Genomic DNA, 17,855 nt, shown 5'->3' with positions numbered 1-17,855 from the left:
AACCCTTAAAAAAATTTTATTTCCACTTTGGTTATGAGACTTTCAAACCATTTAACTTTGACAGATAAGAAGAAGATAGTGTTTCTATCTGATTCCTTGCATTAATAAACTCATTCTTTGGGTACCCTAGGTTCATTGAGAGATGAGAATAAGACAATATTTCTGTCTGATTCCTTGCATTAATGAACTCATTCCTTGGTTACCCTTGATTCCTTGTGAGATAAGAATAAGACAATATTTCTGTCTGATTCCTTGTATTAATGAACTCATTCCTTGGGTACCCTAGATTCATTGAGAGATTTCTTGCATTAATGAACTCATTCCTTGGGTACCCTAGATCCATTGAGAGATTTCTTGCATTAATGAACTCATTCCTTGGGTACCCTAGATTCATTGAGAGATTCCTTGCATTGATGAACTCATTCCTTGGGTACCCTAGATTCATTGAGAGATTTCTTGCATTAATGAACTCGTTCCTTGGGTACCCTTGGTTCAAAAACGAGTTGGACATGCAAATACCGGCTCGAGTGGCTTTCCTAACCGGAAACGAGCAGCCTCAGAATTGAGTAAGCTCAAAATAACTCTGGAATTTCAATTATTTTGTGCTTAAGTAGTCTTACATCTGCCAAAAGGAGATGACAAGTTTTCACCATAACATGGTATAGTGGAAAATTATTTTTTATTTCACTTGCTCAAGTATCATGTGCCCTTTAGCGATGAAGGTTAGAGCCTTCTGGATATATATATATATATATATATATATATATATATATAATATATATATATAATATATATATATATGTATATATATAAACATAAGGGCCGAGCTGGAGCTCAAAGAAGATATATTCCGAAGGAAGTAGTAGGGAAAGGCATCCTCATCTTTCAACAGTTTATTAATGCCGACGTTTCGCGACGAATTCCAGGTCGCATTTTCAAGGCTAAAAATATATATAAGTTTACGAACATTAATAATTGATCTAATTTAATTTATATTAAAAATGTCATGGCAACAGCTCTCAATACAGTAAAAAGTTAAAGGTAAAGTTAAAAGTTAAAAGTTAAAAGTTAAAAGTTAAAAGTTAAAAGTTAAAGTTAAAAGTTAAAAGTTAAAAGTTAAAATTGAACAGCACCTTCAAAGTCAGACATATTAAAAGTACAGGACTTCACTAAAATTTCAGAAACACTACCTATACAAAAGAAAGAGTAAAACTGAAACAATATAGGTAAAAATACAAGTGAGGCAGACCAGCTGCCCAAACTAAAGGCTATATATATGTGTGTGTGTGTGTGTGTGTGTGTGTAGTGCTAATAGCTTTTCCTTTGAGATTCTAATAAGAAAAGAACTTAATCGTCGCAGGCCAAACTTTTACAATAACAGACACAGGAACATTTCGCTCTACAAGTGACCCATTTACAAAGTTTCCTCGAACCACCGCCTTCTCCTCCTCCCCCTCCCCTTACAACTCCTGGGCAAGTCATTGAAACAAGTTCCCCCAAAGTCCGAAAGTCCAAAAGTCCTTGCTTGAGTCGTGGGGTTCGGATCTGTATCTGAATCGATGTTCTCATCAGACACCTAATATCGCCAGATCCTTCGGCAATGAAATTCCGAACAGAAAGGGGAGCGCAACTTATCAAGGTTTTGCTCCTCCTTTAGATAAGTTGTACAAACAATCAAGACGGCACTGGGTATTTTATTCTGAAGAGAGAGAGAGAGAGAGAGAGAGAGAGAGAGAGAGAGAGAATCATATCCTACCGAAGAATTCACATGCATGGACGCAAAACACCCCGAAATGTGAAAAAGATGAATCCTTCGGATAATTCATTACCCTGAAGTAAACCGACCTGCCTAGCAGATAAAGTTCTGAAATAGCTAAAAACGAAAATTACAGGTAAACAGTCAACTGAGGTGTAACGGACCTGCAGAGAGGTTAAAGGCTTTTATGATGAAATCGAGGCTTGTGGTGAATTCTCAGGAGGGAGAGAGTCTGGTTAGGTGGGGGAGTGGGCTTCACATAAGAGCGCTATGTGTCGCATCTTCAAAGTTGATTAGGGTTTTCATAAATGGTAAGACGAAAGTATTCTAGAGAAAACCGGACAGGTAATTGCAGTTTAGAAACAAGACAGGATGTTGAGAGAGAAATACTGAGCGGTTAATATTACGAGTGGTTTTCGTTGATTATGATGAGAGCAATATAAAGCGTTGAAAGAGAATACTAACAGTGAATATCTACAAGAACAACGTTATGAAATTAACAAAGCCAGAGAGATGAGAGTGTGGGAGTTTCTAAAGATGGTGCCATGATTAAGTTTTATATTGCTTGGTATGTGCAGTCATTTGAGAGTAAATGTTTAGGACTATGGTTAGATGAGAGACGAGATGGTTCCTAGAATAGAATAAACAAAGAAAAGAAGGATCTCAGTAATAAGCTGTGAAAAGAATAAAATTGTTATTTAAGCGTCAAGTTAGATGCGATTGGGAAAAAATTTGGGAGCTACCGAAATGAATAACACACGTCGTACACGTTTTGCAGAAAGGCCACGGAGTAAAAGGTTGGCATCGGTGCCATTGTATCAGTGATGGTTCAGTTGTCAAAAGTCAGTTCACGTCGCTGTTTCCCAAACAGGCAGCATTCCAATCCCACTGGTGAGATGCGCTTATTAATCACTGGTTTCCTTAGGTGTAAGTTATTCCCGAGGTATAGTGTACTGGATATTCGACGATATTTGAGGCTAATATTTGTAAATGTTAACAATGTCACGGGCATGTGACAAAAATTTATATATATATATATATATATATATATATATATATATATATATATATATATATATATATATATATTATATATATATATATATATATATACACATATATATACACTCCACATACTACACATTCACTGTGTATAAAGGTTTTACTTTCACAGAGGCCCACAAAAATGTGGAAGGTTCTAAAGACTAGATTTTATCTGGTTCCTTGAAGATGGAGGCAGACTCGCCTCTGAAAGCCTGAAAATGAAAACCTCCTCATTTGAACCTTCCGTATTTCTGAGGTCCTCTGCAAATGCAATAGTGGATTAGTGCTGTTTGGAATACGTACATACATACACGCATACGTATGTATGTACTACGTATGTATTTATATTTATGAAGGGAATACAATACAAATAAACTCTCCAGAAACCCATGAAACGCACAAGAAGAAGAATACTTAGTATTCAATTCGTGACAGAACATTCGACGGGAAGTGTTTTCATCTGAAAGCTGGCTCCAATGAAATCGTGGCTCTCCCCGACCAAACTTCTCGAAAGGTCAGATCAAGTTGCGTTCAAAGACCTTAAGACTTCTGCAGGCCCATCTCAATCGTCCCTTTGATGATACCGACGTCTTATCTGACCCTCCCATCCTACCTCCCCTCTTTCCCTATCCGCCTACCCACACGAAACCCTTACCCTTACCCAGACCCTTTAATCCCCTCCCTTCCCTTCCCTTCTCCCCTCCCTAACACACCCTACCTCCTCCCCTCCCTCTGTACGCAGTCTCAGTCTCTTGTCAACCCAGAGGGAGATACTGGTCTTCTCTGTTGGGTCTTTTATGTGAATAAGAAAAAATACTCGTGTTTTCAATAATTTTTTACCCTACCTTCTAATTTATTCACAAGATGGAATAACCCGTTTTATTAATCTTGCAGCTTACATCCTCGCTTCCCAGCTTTCTTTTCACAAAAATAAGTGACTTTCTTATTCCTGCAATGTATATCTTCCCTTCCTATGCATTATGAAAAGGAATGAATAACCTTTATGATTTTTGTCACTTGATGACATCTCATTACTGATATATTTGGGATTTTAGCTTGTGTTGAATTAGGTCACATATTTCCTGGGTTTATTTGTTCCTTTCTTTGTTCTCAAATTTACGAAAGGCTTTATTCTCAAATGTTTCTTCCAGACATCAGCTTCTCCTTCCTCTCATCCTATTCAGGCGAGTTCTCCGATTCTCATGCTTTGTTCTTTTCCAGTTTCGTTTTCGACCTCATCCTTCACTTTATTACTCTATGCGTCACTTTCATCATCTTCATTTAATTATTTATCCTGTAAATTTTTTTTTTTTGTCATTTCCATACCCCACTATAACTCATTCGCCTTACTTTAACTGTATCTAACATACCCTTTCGAGCTTCTCCCTAATTCATCCCCCCTCTCTCTCTCTCTCTCTCTCTCTCTCTCTCTCTCTCTCTCTCTCTCTCTCTCTCTCTCGTTTATTCTCGCGCATTAATTAAAAATTTATGTACATGCATATTTCTTTCCATTTTTTTTCTCAATTTTTTCGAACATTTCTTGCATTGTTTTTCGTCGTTCTTGCTTGTAACATTATACGCCTGAGCTACAGTCATACTTCAATAATACTTTTCCTCTGTTTCCAACCCTTTACGTTTACCCTTTAACCTTGGAGATTTCTTTGCTTTCACAGCATTATTCATCCTTCACTCTTCCTCTCGCCTCCCCTACTTTAATTATCTCTCTCCTCGCTGCTCCAGTGTTTATTTTCCGCCCTTATTACCTTCTTAGCATCTACTCTTCGTATTTGCCTTTCTCCGAATTCCCTTTTTATTGTTTTGACTCTTTTCCGTAACCATTTATTTGTATTTTTTCTTCCTCTTTCTACATTTTACTTCTTTTTCCTACGTTTATCTTCCTATCTCTCTTCCCTTACTCGTCTGGGAGAGAATAAGCTACTTTCCATCCTCCGCCTGTTTTCCTTTATTCTCATTTCACTAATCCATCTTCATCCGATCGCTTCCAGGAATGTGCCCTGTAATCTGCTTGCTGTCCAGCCAAGGAAGAGGTTCCCTTTCTTGTGCTTGTTTGCTTGAAATGCGTTTTTATGAACTCTGCTCTTATACACTACCTATACATGCGTGATAATGTGCTCTCTACTTTACTTTACACTACACCGTTTAACTACTTTACAAGTAGCGCTCAAGCTTGTGTATTAGTGCACTCTGAAATGAGCTACCGAAACAGCAGGTTGATAAGTGATCTAAATTCAGTTTGATAAATGGTCTAAATTCAATTGAACTACTCCAGTTATATTCACGCTAGCAAGTATGTTAATAAGCGTTCTTTATACACTTATTCAAAGAGCCTCAGCAACATTTCCCATGTTGGCTGATTTGTAAGAAGTTTAAATGAAGACGTGTTAAACAAACTAGTTTTACCTATTATTGTATGAATTGTCGTTGAAGTCAGTAGTCCCTGTATTGCACTGGTGACTTCATTTCTAGCCACACTTTGGAATTCTCTCACTCCTACCGTTTTTTCCGATTCTTGAAACCCTCCGTCTTGTTGATTCATTCTCCGGAATGTTAAATTAATTAGAAGCCTCATCCGTTCAAAAGATAATTGTACTAATTTGGCTCTTCAATCTGTAGACGGTTCAAGTTCATATCCGGATAAAGTCTCTTAGAATATACAGCTAATCAGGCTATAGAATCAGCGCAATCAACGATCTATCTTCTTTAAAAACCACGAAATAAGAAGTATTTTACAAATCTAAATATTTGCTAAACGTCGAAAGAGACAACAATAATATACATGTGTAAGGCTTACTCTTTCCAGCTTACATAACTTTTTTTTTATCTGTAAAATTGTTCTCGCCCGTTTTACGTTAACTTAACGAAGCCGAAAACTTCACCCATATCTATCATTCTTACCCTGTTTCTCCTTTATATTTCATAAATGGAAGGAACCCAACTTCAATCGTCTTTTGTCCCAAGCCTTTTCGTCGGGGGAAAAAAGCAGGCCTGAAAATCTGGCGGCCTTTTTATATCATATACTTCACCATAATGGTAGTCAATCACTCATTCAACGTACACACCCTGTTGCCGCCTTCACCATTGAACTTGCTTCAAAACTCCGACAATGGCAGCCGAATAGGAATTTGGTAACGCAAATTATTCTACCATACAGTGTTCTATACCGCGTAAAAACATTCTTAAAATATATTTATATATGAATATTTATATTAATATCCAGTTTGATTACATTTCCATATAATTACCTGTCGAACGCTGTAATTAGAGGTAAAGAATCCCACTCAACTTCCATTGCTCTCGCACTTACGTACAGCAAGTTGTGCCTGAACTCTGAACTCACAAGGCAAAACGCCCCCCCCCCCCCCCCCCCCCCCCCCCCCCCCCCCCCCCCCCCGGTTTTTAAAAAAGCGGTTTTTTAAAAAAAAAATCATAATAATTTCTAAACCTGAAAGTTAGAGCTTACGAGAAAATAGTCCCCCCCACGGCAAGAACCATCCCCCTACCTCACGTAATATCATATATACGTAAATATCACTCACGAAGTGAAATCCAACTTAGGTCTGCCTTTTTTCCCACCAGAGCTTTTCATTAAAATGACACATATTCATATAACTGCTGTATTTCTTCCACATATGATATATCCACTGTATCTCTCCCCCTGTCTCTCCCACATAAACCCACACACAGGATCGCATCCTGCGTCTTCCCTACATAATTGGATACTTTATCCCCACCAGGAATATCGCCTTTCCGATTCATGCTCCCACCCGTTGTATTTTTATTATATGGCGGCTCTTTTTTTTTCTCATTAGCGTTGTCTGGAAACCCCTCTTTTTCACTGGAAAACGTTGCAGAGAAAATATGCGAGAAAGGGCTGGAGAGGAGGATGAAATCGCATATAGCCCAGACTCATCTGAGGGAAAGAAAGAGGAAAATACGCGAATTAAACATTGCTACCCAAGGATTTGAATGATGCTTGCGATAACAATAACTTACAAAATATAAGTATTGTAATTTTATTCATAGTTCCCGGCTCTCCTATTTTCTACACAAACACACGCAGCCACACACACACACACACACACACACACATATATATATATAATTATATATATATATATATATATATATAGATATATATATATATATCATACATTCATCTCTATATATATGTATATATAAATATATTCATATACTATATAGATAATATAATAATATATACATATATATACAGTATACATATATCATAATCATCTATTAGCAAATTTAATACTACCACAAACATTTATCTTTAAGAAAAAAAAACTAACATACGAAAAAACGTCATTTTTATCCCAATCTGTAAATTAATGTGAAATCCAACCTGATACTGAGGCTCTTGTTTTGCAATCTGGGTCTGTTTACGAACACATATTTCAATAGCATTTTACTTAGAAGTGGGTCATTGCGTTAGTCCATGAAGCAATAATCCTAATGGGGTATTAACAATGGGGCGAGAATTTAGCATTAGTAATATTCATGAATACTTTTCTTATGCCAACAACAGGAATCACTCTCAATGTTTTATTTTAGATTTTACACGTGTAAGTTTTCATCAGATCTCATTTCACGCTTCTTTCGTTATTGTTAAAATAACAATAAAAACAACAGAAAAATATGTTTTAATGAGAGAGAGAGAGAGAGAGAGAGAGAGAGAGAGAGAGAGAGAGAGAGAGAGAGAGAGAGCTTTATTGTACAAAACAAACCATCCACAGCTAGAGATAGTGAAACATCGCGTAACGTAACCGTAGATTATGTCATCATTTGGCGATCGAGATTTGCCAAATGAGCGGTTCATACTCTTAAAGAAAACTAATACCTGAATAAAGGAAATGACAGACAGAGAGAGAGAGAGAGAAGAGAGAGAGAGAGAGAGAGAGAGAGAGAAGCCGCTACATCCATTAGCATAATCGGTCTCCCTTTCTTTTGCACGTCTTTATCCTTGCCGCTACCAGCAACCCCGCCCGGGTGCCCCTACGGAAGCCATCCTCTCTGCACCCTGAAGCTCTCGAATAATAATCCTCTAAGAAAGGAAGATTTCTTTTACGCGAAGCTCTCTGAATAATAGACTCTCTTCGCGTAAGAGCTCTTAAAAGCTTATGTATATTTCTTATGACGAATTACTCCCCTCCTCACCCCACTCCCTTACACCTAAAGGTTTAACTGGCCTTACAACGCACAGGAATCTTGTTCAAAGGATTTTATACTTTCCTTTGTCGTTGACACTGTGCTATCAAACGCCCAAGATTAAAAGCGCAAAAGGTCAAACGTGCAATAAGCGGGAAATAGTAACAGTAGCGCAAAAAGAACTTGTGTGTTACACGTTGCACACAATAGCAAACAATTTCAAGAAACGGGAAACAACAAATGATCCTCTTAGTAATCAGTAGCCATATTGTTTATAATACAACATCCACTGTATTTTTCAAGTTCTTCCCGCGATCAATATTTAAGTGTAGGAAAACGAAGGCAGAAATGGATGGATCTATTATAACTATAAAAACCAGTAGTCAATATGCGGTGTAACTGAACCTTAAAGACAACTTAGAAATAATATACTAAGATCAACAAAAACGGTACTAAAATTTTACCAATTTAATAACCATCCTAGCTGGGGAGGATAAAGACACTTATTGATATGTGTATCGATATTAATATATGTTAACAACATTGCACCTGCTAAAACAAGAATGAACAATACTCGGATAGGTGACCAGACGTTGATAGCACATAACATCCTGTTATAATACTACTATAGAACTGGCAATGGAAGTTAAGGGGAAAATTTAATAGCGTAGTGAACATGGAGACAGTTGAGTGAGTTTCTGGACCGAAGTGATTCTCATGAAAAGACGCATAAACCGATCCATGGTCAGATTGAATAATAGGGTAATGCGAAGCGTTAACACCTCTCCTTGATAAATACCAGGCGCTGTTCAAAGCCTCCAACAACAATTCTTCGTCTTGTGCAAAGGAAAATGGGTCACAAAAATAGGTCACAATGATGCTTGAATGTCTAATAAACTAAAGGAAAACAGATGTCAACTTGAAGCAATAAGCTATCTCTTAAACAGGAGGTTTTACAAGAAGCAAGGAACGACACAAAAATTAATTAATGCTTACCTTCCAACAATTCTTTCTTGTGCAAGTGAAAATGAGTCACAAAAATGGGTCACAATGATGCTTGAATGCCTAATAAACTAAAGGAAAACAGATGGAAAGATACGGATAAGGGGGTGGAGGATCTAGCTTCAACTTGAAATAATAAACTACCTCTTAAACAGGTTTTATAAGCACGGAAAGACACAAAAAATGCTTCCTTTCCCAAAACAATTTTTCGTCTTGTGCAAATGAAAATGGGTCACAATGATGCCCAAATGCCTAATAATACAACTGAAAAGATTGTGAAAAATAAAAAATAAAAATTTAAAACGACAGAAAGAGCGACTGCATTTTGCCTAAGCCAACACATATTTTTTTACAGAACGAAGTAAATTGGTAATCAAGAGTTCAACTGGAAGCGTAAAACTTAAACACGATGTCTTACATTGTTGTTTTTGCATGCAAATAAACTAGTGTTTGCTGATTCAGCTTTGCTCGTGTGTCACTTTTTCGCTCCGACTGCTCTGTTAGTTTATAGAAGGTCAACTATCCTGCGACAGTTTCCATTGATGGTTAATGGCATTTTGGATGTTTCAAATTAAGCAGAAAATTTCTATTTTCAAAAACTACCGACTTTGCTAGACGGTTGTTGATAATTATCCTTTAGTTCAAGACTTTTCAATACGCCAATTCATGGCCATTGTTTTTATCGCATTCTTCTTATAATGAGGCTCAATGGGCAATACACGAAATACATCTAAAAATTCCATGGATATAACATTTCCGTCTCACCGCGTTCTTCCGGTCATGCACACTGTTACATCGGGACCAAAACGGGGTCCATGAAGAGGCAAAATGTGGACTTAGAAGGTTTAGGGGGAAGGTTCAGTTTTGGCTGAGACAGATGACTTTCAGCCCTCTACTGAAAGGCATTGTAATAACCAGCTTCAAGTTACTCGTTGGACGAGTGGTTTTCGCGCTCGGCTGCCAATCCGGTGGTCAGAAGTTCGATTCTCGGCTCGGCCAACGCGGAATCAAGAGGAATTTATTTTTGGTGATAGAAATCCATTTCTCGATATAATGTGGTTCGGATCCCACAGTAATCTGCAGGTCCCGTTGCTAGGTGACCAATTGGTTCCTAGCAACAAAAAAATATCTAATCCTCCGGGCCAGCCCTAGGAGAGCTGTTAATCAGCTCAGTGGTCTGGTTAAACTAAGATATACTTAACTTATAACCAGCTTCAGTCTAGCTCACAATCATTCATCCTTAAAGTGGTCGGTCTAACACGCTCTGAAGCCAACCGCCATTAAGAGAAGAATGTATGGTGTATATATCTATCATTAAGAGAAGAACGTATGGTGTATATATTTAAATTAGTATTTGTTCACAGCCATGCGCCCTTTCTGTATATAGGGGTGGCTAATGATGGTGTTATCCTTCCGGTTCTCAGGAAGTATGCCGTGATTCACCTTGATTGCGACCTAATGGTGGGGGCGAGAAATATCTAGCAAGTAAAAAGAAATTATCTTTTTAAATTAAACAATTAACCTATCTCCTACCGGAGTCAAATATATCCTATGCATTAGAAATAATTAAAAATGGTCCGATATCACTAGAAATAAAGCCAACCGGCTTATTCGTAGGGAGTTTTAAACCTTACAAAAAATGCGAGATATACAACAACAACAACAACAAAATCTGAAATAATGCTAACAGTCTTATATTAACAAAATGAGATACCATTTCACAGCTATCGTATTTCTGAGGCGGCAATATTATGAAATATTCGGAATATCAAGTATCATATAAGTTAATAAAAAGATGAAATAACACTTCCCTTCTGTCAGTCGTATGTAATTAGATAACAGTTCACACAGGCTGCAATAACTGTCTTTTGATATACTCAAAAATACCTTAAATGACAAAATGAAATAGAGAGATCAAATGAATCTATCAACGTGAGACACTTCCAAGGACTAGATTATCTGTAACTACATTTAATAAAAAGGATTATGTCAGAGAGAGAGAGAGAGAGAGAGAGAGAGAGAGAGAGAGAGAGAGAGAGAGAGAGAGAGAGAGAGAGAAGGTATGCCGTCTATACAGCATTAATATATACATAAGCACATTTGTAAAGGAAAGATTGTTTACCTAAAGAATGCTATCATGTAGCACTTCAGTTTCTGTATAGATAACAGGCGTACACTCGCGCACAGCGTATGAATAACTTCATGTGTGTATGTGTGTGTTTGTATGTACAATGGACTCATAACCTTTAATCTATTTGACAGAGAAAGTATGAATATAACATTGTCTTAGGTATGTTTAGCTCTACAACCAACCAGGTAAGGTGAAAAAGCAATGTCGACAAACTATAGCCATTAGGAAATAAAATAGCAATAACAGCGTGAAACCGATGCTGTGTGAGAGAGAGAGAGAGAGAGAGAGAGAGAGAGAGAGAGAGAGAGAGAGAGAGAGAGGAAAGATTCACTTTTCAAAATTTAATATTCTCAACACATTTCCACGGATTATCCACGGGAATTGCGCATTCGAGCGTCAATCCCGTTAGATCCGCTCTGAAGACCATTCACTCTTGAAACATCGGACTTATCCGTTACAATTGATGAAGTTTCCCTCTCTCTGTCTCCCTCTTTCTCTCTCCTCGACTGGGAGAACGGGATGTACGCTATCTGGACCATTCGTTTGGCGGTCATACAGACGAATCCCGGATAAACTGTTCATCAATTAGTTACTGCATAATAACCCTTATGCAAAGAGGGCCATAGCCCGCCCCGATTGCCATTAACATCAATTTTGTATCTACCATTTTTCATTCTTTCTCTAATTTCCCTCTCATTATAAATTAGATAAAATTTCATGTATGTCCGACAAAAAATGTATGAAATTAATAACCGTTCCAAAGAGTCCGGGACATAAAACGCAGTTTTATAGCGATGTAATGCATATTACCTGTTGCGTGAAATTCTCTGTCCCTCTGTAGGTGAGTGCTGGAACATGCTCTCACACAATACGATTCTTCAGAGCAGACGAAACACATCGGGTTACATACACAATGGCGAATATCGGAAGTGATTTCCCGACAAATTTAGCGTAGAAAGGACATGTCTATGAATGAACATTCAAACTGTGTGTATACAGAAGAAAGAAATATACAATATGATAGGCAGCTAGAAGGCATAATACCAAAAAGGCGGAACAAAACGCGTGTTCATGAATACACAGAATAAACTGAGAAATGTTCATGCACAATATGAAATGTAATCAGTGCTCAAAATAAAAACATACATACACCTAGACAGGGAGTAATATACTTTAGACGCGAATATGTTTCAACGGAAGGTATTAAAATTAATATATAAATATACAAAGAGAATAATCTGCACATTAATAAGCAAGTATGTTTCAACAAAGTTATAAACACCTATGCGTGTACTTGCAAGCTTCCATAAGTACCAACCTACCAGCTCTTACTTACCTATTTAAATAAACAACTCCTTATTCATTATGGCCTACTGGAAAAAAAAACTCAAAATGCAAGGACTACCCCTTCGCAATCTCTTGACAGTCATACAAGAAAATACTGCGCATTCTCACTAAAATAATCTCAACAACATTTAATGCACATTGCTGGAAATTAATGAGCTTTAAATCACACAAAATAGGGCTTACCTAACTGAATCTCTGCGTTCGAAGATATAGAAAAATGTGAAAGCATAGAGTTGTGGTCCTGAGATTAAGTAAAGAAAATAGTAATTATGGAAACATTATACACAAGAGACAAAAGAAGTCCAAAGAAGAGGAACTAAATCAGAATAATAACATCCATGCAAAAATAAAAGTAAAACTAAATCAAGTCCATGATATTAAGAAAATAAAAACCGTTTTTAAAAAACAAATCACACGCAACACTGTCATTAAGAACATAAAAAATCACATATCCTGGTCTCCAGCATTCACATTTATTCTATAAAACCAAATGACCTCAATGATGAAACTTCGGTTGCACGGAGGATGACCTTGAGACAGAAAGCTAAATTCCTTACGAAATAAAAATGCAATTATAAACCACAAGTCAACAGTGACTTACTTCACTTTTATGTGACACGTCCATTACTGGCACACTGCACTCTATTATTAAATTACTTAACTGTATCATGCATGTACATTAACTGGACATAGTTTGGAAGACACCACACTACACAACTCTAAATCAATTACGTCGATCTAATCAATTTCTACACTCTAAAAAAGCGCTAAATATTATACAGGTTTTTTTAAGAAATCTACATTTACTTCAACGACGGACATGTCAAAAAAAAAAAAAAAAAATTTATATGATTACAAACCAGTTGAAAAATGATCTATTGCAGATGAAAAAAATAAAGTTCCAGCCAACGTATAAGTCAGATTCGAAAAAAAAAAAAAAAAAAATAAAATGAGTATTATATTTCTACTAGACAGTAAACTTTAAAAACGAAAAAACTTTGGTGGATTTTTGTTAATTATAAGTTTTCTTTTATAGATATATATATATATATATTATAGATATATATATCTATAAATATATAGATAAGATATATAGTATAAAAAAAATAGATCTATATATATATATAGATATATATAGATATAATATATCTATATATATATATATATATATAGATATATATATAGATATATATATATATATATATATATCTAGAATATATACATATATATATATTATATATATATATCTATATATATATATATATATATATATATATATATATATATATCTATGATATCTATACATATAGATATATATATATATTCTATATATCTATATATATATATATATATATATATATATATATATATATATATATATATATATATAGTTCAATTTTCCCATTATCTGTCATGACTTGTCAATCTGTTTTTGTCATTATCAAAACTTAATTACATCGTAAATCAGTTATATAATTTCTGTTTATCTATGTGTAAATGACCTCTGTCATTTAGGGTATAAATATGAATATGAAACATGTACTTGATTATTTCAAAAGTTAAGAAAAGAAATCCAGGATGTTAAACAAAAAATTAATTCAAATTCTGGAAGCAAAACAGAAAGCAGCCTAATGCATTAGAACCCTCACCTTCATTCCGTAGACTGAAAACAATGAGGGCGAACATTAACCTCCGCACAAACTTGACGTAGGAAGACTGAGCCGGACGCTTCTCGTGGCCTGCCTCTTTCGGACGAGTTGCCCATGGCACACGTGCACCACCTCCTGCTGCTGCACGTGCAGCAGCAGCGAGAGGAAAGATACGTGCAAACCCTGTCGCCGTCATTGCTAGTAAGCGTGGACCGTAAGTGGCTCGCACGGGAGCTTCCGAGCTGTCACGTGCTCCGGCTGACAATACACGTCCGAAACCGTTCCTGGCAACACGTGGTAGTAAAGGAGGACTCGTAACTGTTCCAGTCGGTGGCATTGGCTTCGATGATGGGCTCAACTTCGATCTTTTCATCGTTTAAGAAATCCTAAATATTTTGTTTCATTTCAGGTATAAAGCTATTTAAGTCGCTTCTAAGAAACTGTCAGCGATCATATTATCTCGAGGGGAACGAAGTTTCTGTTCTTTTTGCTAAAGTATCATAAAACACCTTTACTTTAAGTATTCTCAGAATTTTCAGTGTTCTCTGGATTATTAAAGTAAGGTCTCTGACAAACTTCTAACTAATCAGCAAACAAACTGTCACAGAGCTCTCAAACAAGTCAAGTACGAGTAGCAAAAGTTCGCCAAAGACAAAGTACCAAATAAAACCTTTGACAAAATTCACAAAGACCACTTTCGTGATTAAAAAAAAAAAAAGTTAAGTTTCGATGAGCAAAAAAGTTACTCCAGTTTTAAAGCATTTTAAATTTCACTTTCATTATCTGAGGTTCTCTGAAAAGTCACGAAGTACAATTCGAAATCACCCGAGAGGCTGTCACGCACTAAGTTCAAGCAACTAGAGCAGCGACCCAGACGTGCTCGCCAGATGAGGGTCCGCGAGCAACTACTTGGCACATCCTCTCTCGTCGGTGGCTAGGCGCGCACTGACCTCTCTCTCTCTCTCTCTCTCTCTCTCTCTCTCTCTCTCTCTCTCTCAGCCAGACGACCCTACCCAAGACAGCGGCCGAACAGTCACTCAGTGAGCCCAAGATGTCTCTTATTGATTCTAATCTCAACCTATCAGACTGAGGGGGAAAAATCAGTTACCGTGACACGATTCCCAGTGGTTTTTCAACTTACATCAGCTTTTCGGACTAATGAGAAATGTGAGGATGCTGCGTGAAAAAGTAGCCCGGGAGGGGGAAATCTCATCTGACGTATTAAGGAGACGAGGGATTATTTTTTAGTTATCAGTTGGCTGCAAGAAGGTAGAATGTACATTATAAATTGTCCATAATTTTTCCTGGAAGACTTATATTGATACACTTAAATATATTTATGAACCGCAACTTTCTTTTAAGTCGTCAAGAATCAAGGTTCATCTGCCATCAGTAAATGGTTGAGACCTATAGTGAATATCCGTTTGAATATAAATTTTTTTTTATCTAATTCACAAAAAATAAGACGAATATGTTGGCATCAAAAATAATATCCAGATAATCTGAAATAAAGAAAAATGATATACGGATACATTTCTTATCATTAAAATAAACATAAGATTTTATATATATATATATATATATATATATATATATATATATATATATATATATATATATATGTATGTATATATATATATATATATATATATATATATATATATATATACATACTATATATATATATATATATATATATTATATATATATATATATAATTCTGAAGGGAATTGTTTAAGGGTTCTTACGAAGAAAAAAAACCATATATGAAAATAAATTATTATTATTATTATTTTTTTTTTTTTTTTTTTTGCTCTATCACAGTCCTCCAATTCGACTGGTGGTATTTATAGTGTGGGGTTCCGGGTTGCATCCTGCCTCCTTAGGAGTCCATCACTCTTCTTACTATGTGTGCCGTTTCTAGGATCACAATCTTCTGCATGAGTCCTGGAGCTACTTCAGCCTCTAGTTTTTTCTAGATTCCTTTTCAGGGATCTTGGGATCGTGCCTAGTGCTCCTATGATTATGGGTACGATTTCCACTGGCATATCCCATATCCTTCTTATTTCTATTTCAGATCTTGATACTTATCCAATTTTTCCCTCTCTTTCTCTTCAACTCTGGTGTCCATGGTATTGCGACATCAATGAGTGATACTTTCTTCTTGACCTTGTCAATCAACGTCACGTCTGGTCTGTTTGCACGTATCACCCTATCCGTTCTGATACCATAGTCCCAGAGAATCTTTGCCTGATCGTTTTCTATCACTCCTTCAGGTTCGTGCTCGTACCACTTATTACTGCAAGGTAGCTGATGTTTCTTGCACAGGCTCCAGTGGAGGGCTTTTGCTACTGAATCATGCCTCTTTTTGTACTGGTTCTGTGCAAGTGCCGGGCATTCACTTGCTATGTGGTTTATGGTTTCACTTTTCGTATTGCACTTCCTACATATGGGAGAGATGTTATTTCCGTCTATCGTACTTTGAACATATCTGGTTCTTAGGGCCTGATCTTGTGCCGCTGTTATCATTCCTTCAGTTTCCTTCTTTAGCTCTCCCCTCTGTAGCCATTGCCAATTGTCATCGCTGGCTAGTTCTTTAGTCTGTCTCATGTATTGTCCGTGCATTGGTTTGTTGTGCCCGTCCTCTGTTCTTTCTGTCTTTCTCCTGTCTCTGTATATTTCTGGGTCTTCGTCTGCTTTTTCTTAGTCCTTCTTCCCATGCACTCTTTAGCCACTCGTCTTCACTGGTTTTCAGATAATTGCCCCAGTGCTCTGTTTTCGATGTTGACGCAGTCCTCTATACTTAGTAGTCCTCTCCCTCTTCCTTTCGTGTTATGTATAGTCTGTCCGTATTTGCTCTTGGGTGTAGTGCTTTGTGTATTGTCATATGTTTCCTGGTTTTCTGATCTATGCTGCGGAGTTCTGCCTTCGTCCATTCCACTATTCCTGCGCTGTATCTGATTACTGGCACTGCCCATGTGTTTATGGCTTTTATCATATTTCCAGCGTTGAGTTTGACTTGAGTATCGCCTTGAGTCTCTGCATATATTCTTTCCTGATCGTGTCCTTCATCTCTTTGTGTTTTATATCCTCCTTCCATTATTCCCAGGTATTTGTATCCTGTCTCATCTATGTGTTTGATGTTGCTCCCATCTGGTAGCTTTATCCCTTCAGTTCTCGTTACTTTGCCTTTTTGTATGTTGACTAAGGCGCATTTTTCTATTCCAAACTCCATCCTGATGTCCCCAGATACAATCCTTACAGTCTGGATTAGGGTATCTATTTCCTTGATGCTCTTACCATACAGCTTGATGTCGTCCATGAACATCAGATGGTTGATTTTGTTGCCTCTTTTCTTGAGTTGGTACCTGGCATCCATCTTCTAGTAGTTTACTTTTGTCATGGGAATCATGGATTACTACCGAAGAGTAGTGGGGACAGTGAGTCGCCCTGGAAGATCCCTCTCCTGATATTAACCTCTGCTAGTCTTATTCCAGAGCTTGTAAGTATTGTATTCCAGTTGCGCATTGTATTTTTGAGGAAGCTGATGGTATTTTCCTCTGCCCCATATATTTTCAGGCATTCTATTAGCCATGTGTGTGGTATCATGTCGAAGGCTTTCTTATAGTCTATCCATGCCATGCTTAGGTTGGTTTTCCTTCTCCTACTGTTCTTCATTACCATTTTGTCTATCAGGAGCTGGTCTTTTGTGCCCCTACACTTCCTTCTGCAGCCTTTCTGT

General features: G+C 36.9%; 1 protein-coding gene across 1 annotated transcript in view; it reads right to left on the bottom strand.

Annotated features, from left to right (window-relative positions):
- The window catches only part of LOC135226644 (cell adhesion molecule Dscam2-like), a 643,310-nt gene extending 628,269 nt beyond the window's left edge, over positions 1-15,041 (bottom strand). The window contains 1 exon segment of the mRNA XM_064266357.1: positions 14,114-15,041. Coding sequence (XP_064122427.1) covers positions 14,114-14,486 — 373 coding nt within the window. The 5' untranslated portion in view covers positions 14,487-15,041.
- Between the last annotated feature and the right edge of the window lie 2,814 nt (positions 15,042-17,855).

This window comes from Macrobrachium nipponense, chromosome 15 (assembly GCF_015104395.2).
Source record: "Macrobrachium nipponense isolate FS-2020 chromosome 15, ASM1510439v2, whole genome shotgun sequence".
Classification (NCBI taxonomy): domain Eukaryota; kingdom Metazoa; phylum Arthropoda; class Malacostraca; order Decapoda; family Palaemonidae; genus Macrobrachium; species Macrobrachium nipponense.
This window is presented reverse-complemented; position numbering and strand designations above follow the sequence as displayed.